The 16,340-nt window shown below is 42.8% G+C and overlaps 2 protein-coding genes across 6 annotated transcripts in view; one reads left to right on the top strand and one right to left on the bottom strand.

The window, feature by feature from the left end:
- Positions 1–16,340, bottom strand: part of TTPA (alpha tocopherol transfer protein) — a 104,619-nt gene that overhangs the window by 48,306 nt on the left and 39,973 nt on the right. The window contains exons 1-5 of one of the 3 annotated variants that reach the window (XM_079902204.1): positions 11,498–11,567; positions 10,976–11,077; positions 7,706–7,861; positions 3,715–3,773; positions 2,005–2,147 (exon numbers count right to left, since the gene is read on the bottom strand). In XM_079902204.1, coding sequence (XP_079758330.1) covers positions 2,005–2,147; positions 3,715–3,773; positions 7,706–7,762 — 259 coding nt within the window. In that variant the 5' untranslated portion in view covers positions 7,763–7,861; positions 10,976–11,077; positions 11,498–11,567. Of the gene's footprint in view, positions 1–2,004; positions 2,148–3,714; positions 3,774–7,705; positions 8,164–10,975; positions 11,078–11,497; positions 11,568–16,340 lie in introns of those variants that run through there. The other 2 variants (XM_079902206.1, XM_079902205.1) reach the window with 2 other exon arrangements.
- YTHDF3 (YTH N6-methyladenosine RNA binding protein F3) overlaps positions 11,777–16,340 on the top strand; it is a 33,764-nt gene continuing 29,200 nt past the window's right edge. Inside the window, exons 1-2 of one of the 3 annotated variants that reach the window (XM_079901344.1) lie at positions 11,777–11,938; positions 12,538–12,562. Coding sequence is in view for 2 of the 3 variants with exons in the window: in XM_079901342.1 (XP_079757468.1) it covers positions 15,952–16,009 (58 nt within the window). In the remaining variant the exon portion in view is untranslated. Of the gene's footprint in view, positions 12,038–12,537; positions 12,563–12,726; positions 16,010–16,340 lie in introns of those variants that run through there. The other 2 variants (XM_079901343.1, XM_079901342.1) reach the window with 2 other exon arrangements.

The raw sequence follows: 16,340 nt of genomic DNA, 5'->3' as shown, positions 1-16,340 counted from the left end.
CCTGCCTCTCCCTAGTTTCTGGCGGTCTACTGACAATCCTTACCAGTCCTTGGGTTGAAGCTGCATCACTTCTGCCTCTGCCCCCTGCATCACGCACGGGGCCTTCTCTCCAGGTCTCCTCTTATAAGAGACACCAATTGTATTGGATTGTGGGCCCACTCTACTCCTACCTCATCCTAACTAATTATATCTACAATGGCCCTACTTCCAAGTAAGGTCACATTCTGAGGTACTAGCAGTTAGGACTTATCTTTCAGGGGACATAATTCAACCTACAATAAGAATGTTCTAAGTACTTTAAACAGCAGAGACACTATTTTGTATACAGTGAACTAACAACTGGTCATCAACATCTCATAGTGAGAAGAACAAAGATACTAGTAAATATCTCATATTTTTCATCATTAGCCACATACTTTTGGATTTAGTAACGTTTTTAAACCTCAGTGTGCAAGCAGTGTATAAAATGCTGCAAAATATTTAAAGATTAGCTCATAATAAATACTATTGATACAACATATTTGTGAAGCACTTGATAGTTTCACCAAGTATTCTTGGGTGTGATTTCTCACTTAGCTCTCAAAAGAACCCCAATATATTTTTCTCATTTTGAAAATTAAGAAATTAGAATGGAGAATGTTAAATACTTGTTTAAGACAGCCTTTCTAAAGAGGCAGACTTGGGACATGAATCCAGATGTTCTTAGTAAAATTCTGGAGCTCTTGCCACACATCTTGGTACCTTTTGACATTTAATAATAATGATGATGATGATAATGATAACTGCTAATGTTTATTGAATGTTTACTATCTGCCAGGGACAGTGCCAAGCACTCCACAGAATTCTCTCTCATTTAATTTTTCCAAGAACCCTAAGAGGCAAGCATAACACCAAAGCACAGAGCCAGTGAGGAATTAGCCACAGGCCACAGAGCTAGTAAATGCGAAAGCCGAGATGCACACTCAGGGGGGCCTTCTCCAGAGCCTGCCCTCTTAACTACTTGTATATGCCTAGCTGACCTTAGGAAGCCTTCCTTGGCAGTCTCTATTCCAGAGTCCTCGTCACCCGAGTTCTTGTTGCACCATTATTAACCAGCGTGACGGTGTTTATTGGCATCTTACAAACCAATATATGATTAGCCAATTACTTTAAGCAAGTGACTTAATATTTCCACTGCCAGCTGTCTCATGTGCCACATGGAGATATACTGCAGTGAGGGCTAAGTTATATAACACATGTAAATGACCCAGCACACATCAGCCAGGTAATGGGCACTCAATTAATTGTACTTATGAGTCAGGCTGATAATGATAATTTATTGTTTAAAAAGTACTCTGGGGGTTGGAGGAGGGGACAATTAATCTTGACGGGTGGGACTGGAGATGTTATGGGGAAAAGTAACTGTAGGGCCTTGAAGAATAGAAAAATGTTAACAGGTGAAGGGCATGCTGTGGTCTGAATGTTTGGGTCCCCCCAAAGTTCGTATGTTGAATTCCTAATGCCTGATGTGGTGGTATTAGGAAGTGTGGGCCTTTGAGAGGAGACTAGTGTTCTGATAAAAGAGACCCCACATAGATCCCTGCCCCTATTGCCACGTGGAGACACGGCGAAGCTGCAGGCCATGCACCAGAAAGAGGGCCCTGGCTGGAATGCAACTGTGCCAGCACTTCCAGCCTCCAGAACTGTGAGAAATACATTTCGCTCCTGTACACGTGTATAGGCTACCAGTCTGTGGTACTTTGTTACAGCGGCCCAAACAAACAGGGCATTGTACGCAGAGAATCCTGCACAAATGAAATGACGGTTCCAACAAGTGCGCCCTGCCTGTAAGAACAGTAGGGAATCACAATACTGAGCACCCCCGTACGGAATTAGGAACTGTGACCCCAACTGCCTGTGCTGTGGGTACTTAAGGAAACCATCCCCTCTGCAGCCATCGAGTCTGTAATTCTCATTCACGTGTGCGGACCACTGCCATCACCCACGTATCACCGCGCCCTTTACCGACGGAGGGCCACGCTTGCAGTGGCAGGAAGAGCTGGTTTCTGCACTGGCCCTCTGGCCTCCACATCCTGCGTCTGAGGCACCTGATCCTCTTCTTCCCTAAGGACTGTCCTGCCTGCCGCCTGAGACAGTGGCCACCACATCTACAATAGAGAAGAGCACTCCCTCGGGTTTGGAGTTGGTGGGGAGGGCAGTTACTTATTTCCACGTCCACCCTGGGCTGAAGCCCGCGGTAACTCATCTCTCACCAGCCATTATCCAGGGACCCCGGGACAGCACTCTCTGGTCTAGTCCCGTGGCACTATTGGGAGTGGGGAAGGGAGAGGGTGAGAGTAAGTGGAGTTTTCCATCAGAGTCCTAAGGTGGCCTGGGAATCAGCCCTTCTTCACAAGTCAGCACAGCCAGGATTCTCGCCCCTCCTCCCCCATCACCTGATGCCACCGCTGAGTTCCAGCTTCCAAGCTCTGCTCACTGCTTTCCCGCTACCTAGACTTTTCTTCACTGCCCGTGTAAACGCCATCCACTCTGCAACCTCTGTTGATCTCGTAACACTCCTATGGCACTTGGCACATGAATTTTACTCTTTTGGAAAAAGCGGAGACCTTCCTAAAAAAATTGCCTAAAACTTGATTAGAAGACTGGCCTAACCACCTGAAAGGTCTATGTTCTAATTCCAGCTCTATCATTACGTACTGTTACAACCTAAGTCTAACTTTCTTCTCTTATGAATGGATTACATCCTAACTGTCCTGCCTCAGAGGATTGAGACGTGCTCATTTAACAACAGATGTAAACCATTCCTGAAAATTGTAAACCACTATCCAACTGAGGTGATAAGGGCAGGTTTTATCTTCAAAACTAGGAGAGTTCTTTAGAGGATAAGGGCAATGTCTGATTTGCATCCCCCCAAAATGCCTCAGAAAGTGCATCAATTACAGAAGGCATTCAGTATTTGTTGATTAATGGGAAACAATATTTTTAGCAAAAAAGAGGTCTTTTAGTGTAAAGTTTCAGCTTTATACACTTAGTTTTAGTAAACAAGATCTAATGAACATATTTAGCATTTTAAAGATCCAGTGATTTTTCTGACTTCTGAATGACATTTACAAGCATTTACATTTACAAGAATACGAAAAGATTTTCGTATTCTTTTACAACCTAAATCTAATTTCATTACGCTAGATTTATCAGAAACATCAATATTTTCCATTTGAAGCTCCTGATTAAAAAAATCACTTTGGAAAAACCAGAATAAAACTGGAATTCTTCAACATTTTCACGTTAAAATGAATAGTTTTCCTTTTAAAGTATTTTACTTGATGCACTTGTGAAATTCAGGGAAGCACAAATCTCATTTAATAGCATGTAGTGAGTCTTCCAGCTTATGGTGGGTTTAGTATTGACAAAAATGTTGTAACTTTATTTATTTTGGCCGCACTTCATGGCTTGTGGGATCTCAGTTCCCTGACAAGGGATTGAACCCAGACCACGGCAGTGAAGGGGCCGAATCCTAACCACTAGACCACCAGGGAACTCCCCAAAATGTTGTAATTTTCAAACGTTTAAGTTAAATCTAATTTTCTCATGGGCTGGGAGGTTATGTCCAACTTTCTATAACCCCACCACCACTTATAACCAACTACAGATGACATTTGTTTCATCTGCACATTACTTTCTAATGTATTTAACTCACTAACGTAACTCACTTACATGAGAACCACAGTACTCGTATCAAATTTTATTGAATAATTCAGCATCTTCGTCTGTACCTACAAAAAGAGAAAGGAACACTTAATTATCACTTATATTGCGTCAATCATTATACTTGTCACTTGAACTTGTTGACGCTTATTATGCCTGAATTCTGTATTTGTAGATATGCCTACTTAAAATGTGGGGGAAAGCGGCGGGGGTTGGAGGTGGTGGGATCAATCGGGCGATTCGGATTGACATGTATACACTGATGTGTATAAAATGGATGACTAATAAGAACCTGCTGTATAAATAAATAAATAAAATTAAATTAAAAAAATTTATTTGTAACCCTCAGATCAATATTCCAGCAGTTTTGAGATGGTGGACATACACATGGGCAGATTGGGGGAATCTGATTTGCTAAGGGAAGCACACGCTCCCCGCTGAGGTCTGACACGGCTGCACACTCTCTTCTTGTTTCAGCTCGCATACTGTATACATACATCATTTTTGTAGTCTATTAAGTGCTGATTATCACATTTTTGTGCTTTTGGTTGCTGATCTTGCTGTTTAAAATGGCCCCCACCTGTAGCGCTCAATGCTATCTAGTGTCCCTAAGTGCAAGAAGGCTGTGATGTGCCCTAAGGAGAAAATACGCACATAAGATAACTCTGTTCAGGCATGAGTTCAGTGCTGTTGGCCCTGAGTTCAATGTTAATGAATCAACAGTATATATGAAACATAAATAAAACAAGGTTAGGGACTTCCCTGGTGTCACAGTGGTTAAGAATCCTCCTGCCAATGCAGGGGACACGGGTTCGAGCCCTGGTCCGGGAAGATCCCACATGCCGCGGAGCAACTAAGCCTGTGCACTGCAACTACTGAGCCTGTGCTCTAGAGCCCACGAGCCACAACTACTGAGCCCACGTGCCACAACTACTGAGCCTGCGCGCCTAGAGCCCGTGCTCCACAACAAGAGAAGCCACTGCAATGAGAAGCCCGCGCACCGCAAGGAAGAGTAGCCCCTGCTCGCCGCAACCAGAGAAAGCCCGCGCGCAGCAACGAAGACCCAACGCAGCCAAAAATAAATAAATATATTTTTAATAAATAAATAAAAATAAAACAAGGTTATGTTCTGATTGGCTGACAAAAATGTCATGATTAGAGGCTTGCAGGAACCTAACCCTGTGATTCCCTGGGAGCAACGGCTCATTGTTTGCTAATTCAGTTTCCCTGAGACTTTATAGAACCTAACTACCAAGAATAATGAGAATCGACTGTACATTTGCTTGTATTTAATGAACAACAACAACAAAAATAAGGTAACTCTTCTTTTAAAATTTTATTACGGAAAACTAAAAGAGGGAGAATAGTAAACGGACCCCCAGGTACCTAGGACCCAGACTCAACAACAGCCAGTGTCGTTTCCTCCTCCTCTCTCTCTAGCTGGATTATCTGGACACAAATCCCAGACATATACCATTTCATCCATAACTATCTTATAGGTAAATTCTTGTTAACTCTTTAAAACTGTAAGAGTAAAAAATCTGGAAAACCAAGTTACAAAGAAGGAACTGACCACATAAATTGATAGAGTTAACATTTTGATTGATTTCTTCTCAGTCTTTTTACCCATAAACAGAAAGATTGGAACCATATTGATTAGCTCCTCCCTTTTCATTTAACATTAAGCCAGTTTTCCATATCTTCAGTCTTCAAAAATAAAATGTAATAATCCTTTGTACATCATCTCATTTAATAAGAGGCATGTCATTTTTTCCTGTCTGCTTCATTTTTGTCTTGAGATAATTGTACACTCACATACGCTGTAAGAAATCATCCAGAAGACACAGTATACTCTCTACCCCACAATGGGAACATCTTGCAGAGCTATAGAGCAATGTCACAACCAGGAGAACGATGTCCATACAGTCAGGATAGAACTTTCCATCACCAGGAGGATCCCTCCCGTTGCCTTTTTACAACCATACCCACTTCTCTTTTGCCCCCAAATCTTCCTTAACCCCCTGGGAACCACTAATCTGTCCCTTCTTCTATAATTTTGTCATTTCAAGAATGTTATATAAATGGAATCACATAGTATGTAAAGTTTCAGGACTGGCTTTTTTCACTCAGTGTGAGACTCAAGTTGTTTCGTCCGTCAGCAGTTCCTTCCCTTTTATTACTGACTAGTATTACAGGTGTGGACATAGCACAGAATGTTTAACCATTCACCCACTGAAGGACACCTAGGTTGTTTCCAGTTTTGGGCTATTATGAATAAAGCTGCTATAAAAATGTGCGTACAGGATTTTGTGCCACAAAAGTGCATTACTTTCCTATTGTGGCTGTAACATATTACCACACACCTAATTTAAAAACCTCAAATTTACTATCGTGCTGTTGTGGAGATCAGAAGCCTGAGTTCCAGGCTTCCCTGGTGGTCTAGTGGTTAAGACTTGGAGCTTCCAATGCAGGGGGCAAGGGTTTGATCCCTGGTCAAGGAAGTTCCTCATGCCATGGGGTATGGCCAAAAAAAAAAAAAAAAAGTCTGAGTTCCTTCTGGAAACTCTAGGGGCGAATCTGATCCCGGCCTTTTCTTTCCAGAGTTGGCTGGCGTTCCTTGGCTCATGGCGGCATACCAAGTGTTGCTTAAAACATCACAAGATCTTCTGACTTTGGCCCTTCTGCCTCCCTCTTATAAAGGCCCTTCTGATTATATTGGGCCCACTTGAACCATCCAAAATAATCTCTCTATGTCAAGATCTTTAACTTAATCACAACTGCAAAGACCCTTTTGCCATATAAGGTACCATACTCACAAATTCTACGGATTAGGATGTGGGCCTCACGGCAAAGCCATTACGTAGCCAACCACAAGTTTTCCTTTCTTTGGGGTAAGTGCTCAAGAATCCAACTATCATTGGTGGTTGCATGCTTACTTTTATAGGAAACAAACTGTTTTCCATAAGTCCCACCTGTGGTGTAAGGGTGATGCAGTTTCTCTACAACCTTGCAAGCATTCTGTCACTTCATTTTAGTCATTCTGATAGGTGTGTAGTGATGCGTCACTGTGATTTTGTGTTTCTCTAATGGCAAAAGACATCGAACATCTTTTCACGTGCTCATTTGCCATCTGTATACCCTCTTTGGTGAAATATCTGTCCATACCTTGTCTGCTTTATTTTTAATGCAAATAACCAGAAGTTTTTCAGAAACTGTTTCACCAAGGCTAGTAACAGAATTTATGGGTTCTTTGAGTAGGTTTTTGACCTGGATCTTTGGGGAAACTTAGGTGCAGTGGTTCTAAAACTTTAGTGTGCCTCAGAATCACCTGTTGAGCTTGATAAAATATAGCTTGTTGGGACCCAAGCCCAGAGTTTCTGATTTTGTAACTATGGGGTGGAGCCCTGGGGAATTTGCATTTCTAACAAACTCCCAGGTAGCAATGATGCTGTTATCCCAGGACGATACTTTGAGATGCTTTAGGGAGACCTTAGGGCTACTTGATGTTTTCTGTTGCCTTTTCCTTGTCATTGTAAATGTCCCTGTAGTAAACATTAGAATGAATCAAATAGTTGTTGTGCTCCAAAGTGAAGTGCTTGGGGGAAAAAAAAAAAAAAAGAACAGGGGTATGGCAAAAATCAATCTGATCTCCCAGTGGCCAAAGCTTGGAACAATCTGAGCAACTAAATAAATTACGACAGTACTGGATTATAACCCAAAGAATAAATATCCATGAGTCCATAGTGATAAAAATAAATATGGAAGAAAGGACAAACCTTCCCTGCACAAGAATTCTAAATACTCCAGGAGGTGGAGCTTTAATCCCCTTCTCCTTGCGTGTGGGCTGGATTTCCTGACTCACCTCCCAAGACTATAATATGGAAAGTGGAAAACCTGGCAGACATCCCTTTAACCAAATGACCAAGATTAACATGATCGGTGGTAAGTCATATCGATGTCACATGCCCCCTGTTATGATGTGATAAGAAAGGCATCTCACCTTTGGTATTGTTCCCCTAAATCCACGAGCCCCACCTAGTTGTGAGGAAGGAAACATCAGAAAAACTCAATTTGAGGTTCGTTCTAAAAATATCTGCCCGGTACTCTTCAAAAGTGTCAAGGCCATGAGACAAGAAAAGACGAAGAATCTCAAAAACTGGGGGAAACAAAGTAAAAGAACGTTAGTGAAAAAACTGGAAATCCGGATAGCCTGTAGGTAATCATACTGCAACAATGTCAATTTCCTAGTTTTGCTAAATATACCTGGTTAAGTAATTTATGAACGTTAGGGAAAGCTGGGTGAAGGATACAAAGGAATTCTCTGTACTATCTTTGCAACATTTCTGTTAATCTACAATGATTTCAAAATAAAGAAGTTCCCCACCCAGTTTCTGATTCGGTAAATGCAGTGGGTCCTGAACATTTGCATTTGTATTAAGTTCCCCAGAGATGCTGTTACTAGGGAAACGCTCTGGAAAACACCGGTTTACGGAAACCTTAGGGCTACTTGATGTTTTCTGTTTCTTCCTGTCATTGTAAATTTCTCTGTAGTATACACAAGAATGAAAAAAAGTTGTTGACTTTTCTCTTTCAAAGCAGGTGTACTTTTCTTTTTGATGGGAGGAGGGGTTTATTCACTGTTCTGCTCAGCTCTCAGTTTTACCTTAAGCATGATATTTAAGGATTCCTTCCTTCTAAAGATGCATCAATCAACCCTCACATTGAATTTTCCGTGCTTGGTTCACTTATACTGTTACTTAATGATAACAAAAAGCCTTAGAAATTGTCTTAAATATTGGCAAAAATTCAAAGAGAAGTTTAAATGCTGCTAGGTAAGGAAGTGAATCTGGGTAATTACTATGCACACAGTTTATTATAATTTGTCTCTCACTATCCACTGTCACCTTCTTCCTTAATAGTAAACTTTGATTTTTAACTGAGCACATGGCCAACCAGAATACATCAAAATATATCCTCCAAGTTTCCTTAAGTTGGTATTTTCGTAAGACTGTGCCCTAGTTAGGAGACAGGCAGAAGTGCAATTTCTACAAAACGTCCTTAAAGGGGAGAAAGGTGCCTTTCTTCACCTTGCTTTCTGCTGGTAGGAATGACTATGATGGCTGGAAGTTGAACAGTCATCTTGGACCCCAGGTGGAAGTGTTATCACGAGGATGGTGGCAAAACAGGCTGTAAGAAGCCCAATACCTGACTCTGTGACAGCAGCCCAAGCCCGGGACTGACTACCTCCAGACCAATTTTTTAAAAAAATTTATTTTATTTATTTTTGGCTGCGTTGGGTCTTCGTTGCTGCACGCAGGGTTTCTCTAGTTGCGGTGAGCGGGGGCTACTCTTCGTTGCGGTGCGCAGGCTTCTCATTGCAGTGGCTTCTCTTGTTGTGGAGCATGCGCTCTAGGCGTGCGGGCTTCGGTAGTTGCAGCACGCGGGATCAGTAGTTGTGGCTCGTGGGCTCTAGAGCGCAGGCTCAGTAGTTGTGGCACACGAGCTTAGTCGCTCCGTGGCATGTGGGATCTTCTCAGACCAGGGATTGAACCCGTGTCCCCTGCATTGGCAGGCGGATTCTTAACCACTGCGCCACCAGGGAAGCCCCTCCAAACCTCTTTTGTATGAAAGAAAAACTGACCTGTCTTAAGTTCCCGTTATCTTGGACTTGCTATCACCTGCAGCTGAACCTAACTGGAACGGATACCAAGGGTCATGCAGAAGTGCAGGGCCCACGTTTGCCACTGTGCAGAGTGGAAGCTCACTGGATAAAGGCAGCAAGGTGGCTGAGGAGTGAAAGGGGGCTGAACTCCAGCCTGCCCTCTCCTTTCCAAGCTGTGACCAGAGTGGGTATTCACTAGGAGGCTGAGATGCCTGCGGCCCTGTGCAAGAGTGAAGCACTGTCTAGAATCTAGACTCTACAGCTAGTCTGCACACTTCTGGAGGCAGTGGGGAGGATCTGAGATAGTTCCCACAGGTACTTAAAACATATTTAATATTAAATGGGCCACATCTCATGGTAGGTAGTGCTGCCTTCTGCAATTTCAGACCTCCAGGCTAGTTAGGATAATATGGAAGGAAGGAGTTTGTTGGGGGACAGAAAGAGAACAGAAACTCACCAGAACATGTCATTAGGCAGCATTATATGGTGGCTACAGTACAAGCTCTGGAGCCAAACTGCCTGTGTTCCAATCCTGGCTCTCACAGTGATCAGCTGTGTTATTTCAGGCACTTTTCTTAACCTCATTGTGTGTCAGTTTTTGTCAACAGCACTTAACGCCCAACGATGCACTGAGGATTTTAGTGATTATTACAGTGCCTGACATGTAGTGATGAATAAATGTAAGCTATTACCACCATTCTGGGAATTCTTTAGCAAAGGAACCAGAAATTAGCCCTGTATAGCCACTGCTTCTTGAGGGCTTAAGCTCTGCCAGGAATTATCCATATCTGACCTTATTTTACTCATGGGGAAACTAAGGCTTAGAAAGGTTCAGTGACTTTCCCAAGGTTATACAACTAATGTATCTAGCCCAGCTGTAATTCAAACTCAGATTGGTTTGGATCCCAAAGCCATGCTTTTTAACTAAGATAATTAAGGTTGGAAGGCAAAGCCTGTAAGGTTTCACATGCTTCCTCTTGTATACCCTCCGTTTGTTTCCCCACTCATAACAGGTACTGTAGTAGCAAACTCTTTCAGGCTAAGGTCTGTAAGGCGGGAGGATGGACAGACTGGAGAGATCAAGAGCAGCAATTGGAAGGGTGGGGTAGGGTGGAGCAGGGCGGTCTTGGGAAATTGCAAAAGCATTCAGCCTGAGCTGAGAATCAGGCAGAGTCCCACTTGGGACTTGTGGCAAAATGGGAGAGACTGGGGAGCTAAGCAGACCTGCAAAATGCCTCTTGGTGATGTATATGAAACACTGGACTCTCGAGATAAGATTCACTTCTCTTCATTGCTTCTAAAATATTGTTGCATTGTTAAACACAAAGTCAATCCTATAACTTAGCAATTTTATATTTTATAAACTATCACTTATCCGATGTCTTTTAAGTAAAGTAAGGATTTGGCCATTTAAGTAATTTCTTTACATTGAGTCTAAGAAATCTTTGCCTTTATTGCAAAGACGTTGTTTCAACCAACCATTCAAAATGTTGTAAATCAGCTCCTTTGGTTTTGCCAATTTGCAGAAAAGTAACTTTACCAGTTTCTCTTGAACTTTTAAACTTCTGTCCTTTTAGGACTGAAAAAACGTCCTGCAACTGTGCTTACCTTTCCCAAGGTAACTTTATTCATTCATCAAAATCCACGTCAGGGGAGGGTAAAGTCTGACTTCAGAGGTGACGGTTAATGTGAGTTATTCCTACCATGCTCCTGGGGTTTGGAGAGAACAAACACTTGCCGGGGCACCTCCTCTGTGCTTTTAAGTGTTGGCGCCCAGAGCCGCAACCCAGCTACTTTCGCTGCACGTGCTGGCTCGCGGTTCGCCCAGCAACTCCGTACCGAGGGCCTCCGACTCATCCCGCCGCCCACGTGGCCTTGGACGGCCTCGGGCGGCCGCGGTGGAGGCCGCCCCGGCTCGTTCACCTAGGGGCGGCCGCGGCTACTGCCGCGGAGTTCCTACCCACCAACGTTCACTCCGTCACCGGGAGGGCGCCGGGAGGGCGCCGCCGGCCGGGCTCTACAATCCCGGGCAGCGCCCGTCTGCCGCCCACGCCCACTTCCCGCCCAGAATGAGACAAGACTCCGGCTCCTGCCCGGCTCCCCGCTGCTGCCGCCGCCGCCGCCGCCTACCGACGCGCGCCCTGCCACCTCCGAGCGCGACAGAAGAAAGGCACCGAGTCGTCTCAGAAAGCCGGCGCTCGCAGCCGCACAACCGCCCTCCGTACGCGGCGCATGCGCCGAGGGGTCGGCCGCGCGGGCCCATCTCAGATCACGTGAGGGTGCGGAGGCGGAGCCAAGGCCTGTGGCGGGAGGGTGGGGGAGGAAGAGCGAGGTGAGCGCGGACGTCAGAGTGGAGAGCGGAAGGTCAGGGAGGCTCAGAGCGGAAGTGAGACTAGGGAGCCTGTCCGCCATTGTGGACCCGAGAAGCGGAGAGAGAGAGGGGAGGAGAGTGTGCAAGCGGAAGAGACGGGCGCCTTCCACCGACTCCCGAGCGCGAGGCCCTCTTTCTGGCTTCTTAGCGAGCGGCGGCGGCTGGAAGAGTCTCTCGGCCGAGGGCGGCAGCCAACTGCTGTGAGTGCACGGGGAGAGGCCCAGGCGGCGGCGGCGGCGGCGGTAGCAGCAGCAGCTCTCGGGTTGCGGTGAAGAATGTCAGCCACTAGCGTGGATCAGGTGAGGGAGCAGAGGCCGCAGGCTCAGCGAAGGCCCGAGCCCCGGAGCTCCACCCTCGCGTGGGGCTCCGGCTCCTCCCCGTCGCCGCCGCCGCCGGGCTCGTAACGGTGCCCCGGGCACGACTGGTTGCGGTCCCGCCGCCCGAGCCGGGGCGTGTGCCCGGGCCGCGGAGCCTGCGGTCCAGGCGGGCGGTCGCGGGGGCCGCGGAGGGTGGAGGCAGGACTGCGCTCCGGGGCCTTCGGACGCGTCCTGAGGGCGGCAGAAGTGGGGCTGACCCCGGGCGAGCGCTGGGAGACGGCTCCCGAGTGGCGGGTCGGAGGGCTAAGCCCCGGCATGGGTGGGCGGTCGGTGGCGATGGAGGATGTGGTGGGTTTCACTCCTACGCGGATTGTTTAAAATAACTTGTCTCGGATAACGTCTCTGATTAACACGCTTTTCCTCTCTTCCTTTTTTTTTTTTTAATTTTTCCTTATTACCACATCTTTCATCTTGCTACACAGAGACCTAAAGGGCAAGGAAATAAAGGTGAGTTCGGATATTTTTTTACCTTTATTTCTCATTGTTGGTTTGATGTTACTTTTAAACTATGTGAAGGCCTTTTTGGTTTTGATATTTTGTTTTTGTTTTGTTTTGTTTTTGTTTTTTTGAAATGTAGGATTAGAGAAACAGTTTGTCTCGGCTAAGGCAGCCAAATGCTGTCCGAAAGTTTGGTAGGTCCTTGGTAGGTCTTTATAGAAACCAAAGTGATACGAGAAACCGTTTTATTAGCTTGTATTTCACTTAAGGAGGTATTGTTATGAATGTAGTGACATTTCTTTAATTTTACAGCCTGTATTATGTGACTTCTGCCACAGATTCTCCCAGTGTATGTAGATAAGTGGACATTTTCTTCCTGTCTGGTTTACGTTGGAACGCGCAGCCCACATAGAATTTTGTGTTCCAGTAGTGGAAATTGTACTGTTAGTCACTGGTTCCGTTGAAGTCGGTCCCATTGAGGCAGTAGCCAGTTAGAGATCTGGACGGAACAGGCATGTCATCTTGCTCTGTAGTCTTGCAAGGTTTGACTCAATATGGTACTTCAGAAAGGATTGGGAAGGAAATAATTTGTGAGGTTCCTTCCAGGATTATATGATTTACTCTTTAGCTAAAAGAAAAAAAAAGTACTGCTGAAAGTCAAGCATTTTTAAAAAATTAGTGTGATTTGTGTTTATTAATATGGAACCATACAGTCAGCTGACTGAAACATGACATTAATCATGTGACATTAGTAAGGGTAGAACAATAACTGCTTTCTTGGGACGGTGCCAATTAAATAACATTACAGTGAACTATGTATTTATTACATTTTGTAATAGGGCTTGAAATTAGACTAAATAGAATTATGCTTCGTGTTTCTTATTTCTGTAGTGAAGTATTAACCTACAAAGTAAGATCTACAGTCGCCTTTTAGATGTAAAGTTTAATGTTTTTTATTGGTGCTCCTCACGTTCTTAGGGTTTTTATTAGCTATTGCACATTTGAAAGGAATGGGTTCTGTATGCACAGCTTAATTTTCTTTTGAGTTGTAGTACAATATTTTTGAGAATTTTTACATACTAGTTATATGGCACTGTATTAGGTAACAAATTCATTGCTTTATTTTGATTAAAGATGTATATAAACGGCAATTTTAAATTTTAGAATTTAATTTTAGAATTATCTTTTGTGGTGTAAGCACAAAGCTCAGAATTTGATATTGTTGATTTATTTAAAGTGAGTTTTAAAAAATTTATTTGTAAATCTAAAAAGAATGATCCATTAATTTCTTTTTTTGTTAGTCTGCCCATTAGGAAGTATATAGACTTGGACATATGTGCAATCTGTGGTCATTATTGCCTAGCATAAATTATTTTATCCTAGATCTGTGGGGAGGTGGCACTTTGCAAGGCTATTTGAAATGCTAAGTGTTTTGTGTTACCTGCTTTAAGGTAAGTGCAAGTTCTATGAAGTACTTAACTTGTTTGACAAAACAAAATAGAGCATCTACAGCATTGTAAGCCATTACTGTATTACTGTAAGTTTGATTTATGACAGTTATTTCACTTAGGTATGTCCTCATGACATCTTTGATATAAGAGATATAAATTTTCTATAAACAAAATTGTTTATCAACTACAAATAAATATTTACTGGTTAGTAAAATTTTATTAATCCGTTTGTATCACCTCTGTTAGATGTATTTAGACACACATACAAAGTATTTATTTGGATAGTTGTTTATTCCAAGAGATTTTTCTTGCTTTCCCCCATACTCTTCAGTTCATAATTTCATCCATGGATAGAACAATGGACTAGGATTCCTAGGAGACCTGTGTTCTCATACTGCTGACTTGCCAAGTGAGCTTGAACACATCGTACCTTTCCGTCAGAATTTCCCCTCTCTCTGTAAAATAAAAGTAACAATTCTAGCCATAAATCCTATTGTATGTTACGAGGGTTGTAGTTAAAGTAGTCCATTGCTCCAGTAGCCATGATAATTGCTGCCTCACCTCATCTATTTATTGTTAAGGTGCAGGAAGACAATTGCCTAAGACCTGGCAGGAGGGAAAAATTCTATTGGCCTAAAAGTATTGGTAATCATTTAAGCTGCTTTAAATTGGTAGATACTACAAGTGTACAAATACACATACACATTACTTGTATTTTTATGCCTCTGAGAATTACAAGGAAAAGGCAGCAGTTCCAGTGAACTGATACAAGTAGCTATATGTGTGTTTAAGAAAAACTACTCTGCCTTAGTTGACTTGGTTTTCAAGCTAGTAAAATTGTTTTATAATTTTTCTGTTTACTTTTATGAAGCAGAAAGCAAAGTTATTTTTCTTGAACTACAGTCCCGGTGTTCTAAGAATATGAGTATTAAACTTGAATTCAGAACTTATCAACCTCATGAAAAATGCATGTCCCTGAGGAATTACCAGAATTCTGAAAGCAGAATCCTTTTTAGTTGACTTAATATGATTTCAGGGACTGTGTATTTCCTTTCTTAATAGTCTTCAGTTGACAGCATTAGCCCAACACCTGGCTTCAGTGTCTTTGATTTTCTACTAAGTATTTTTCTGTATGTCCTTAAATACACTAAAGGAGCAAAAATTTAAAAGGAATTCTATATCAATCTCTTTGTAAGGCAAAAATGCTTTTGTAGTATAAGTATACTTCTAGGTTTACTTGTTTATAAGTTTGAATTCTTTTTAATAGATTGTCCCTATGTTAAATATTAGAACTCTTTTATCCTTGGCCAGGGTAGTACTGAAGGATAGTAGAAATTTAAGGATAGTTATGTACCTATTGGCCCATAATTTAAAACTGACTTCATATCACTTTTATTTATTTAACAAGTGGAATTTTTGCTTGCTGGAATAAAAGTACCATTCCTTTCCCTGCAGGCACCACAGATAAAAGTGTCAGATCCCATGCTTCTAGTAGCCTCAGGCCTTGCTGCCTGCTACCTCCTATCCCTTAAGTTTATAAATAGGCAAATATATGGAAAGGAAATATCTTTTCCCTCCTCTCCTCACCTGCCCCTCCCAACAGAGGGACATAGTCATTGTTTGGTACTGCAGTTTAAAAGAATTAGGCTGAATTTGGCTATCTTTTAGTGTTTCGGAAAAGTAGTGGAAAATGCCTTGTATTTTGGCAATATCTTTTGTATCCTCTCTCCACCCTACCCCTAACCCCTCGGGAAATGACTGCAAAGCACTTTACTGTTATTTTAGGCTTCATTTTATTAATCCTCAAAACATTCCTATAAGGAGATAGAGGGTATATGGTATTGTCGCTGTTTTTGTAGGTGGGAAAACATGATGCACAGATCTGTTGACTTTCCTAACTTGATGTAGTCAGGACCAGAGCAAAGAATCACCTGGCTCCTAAGGCCCATGTTCTATCTTGATTTGACTCTGCTTCATAGAGCAGAGGAAACAGGCGAAGAATCATGTAAGTCATCTGTTCTTTTTTCCCTGAAGAACTTGTACAGACTATGGGACTAGCTTGGATTTCATTACTATTTAATGGCTTTCAGTCTCCAAGACATTAGATTGTCATTAAGTAATGTTCAAAACCTGAAGTCTTTAAGACAATTGAATTTCTTTAAGAAAGGTATGCTTCTGAAACTCTAGGGCTAGCTTCTTATTCAGATTCTAATTTGATGCAAATTGCTTATCAGTATGCGTGAAATACTTAAAACAAAATAAAATACTTTTTCCTTAGATTGCCATAGTCCTTGAATGATCTTTTAGGACTTAGACATTTTAATGCATCATTATAA

The sequence above is a fragment of the Stenella coeruleoalba genome (genome assembly GCF_951394435.1).
Source record: "Stenella coeruleoalba genome assembly, chromosome: 17".
Taxonomy (NCBI): Eukaryota; Metazoa; Chordata; class Mammalia; order Artiodactyla; family Delphinidae; genus Stenella; species Stenella coeruleoalba.
Note: the sequence above shows the minus strand (reverse complement) of the source record. Positions and strands in the feature narration are given on the sequence as shown.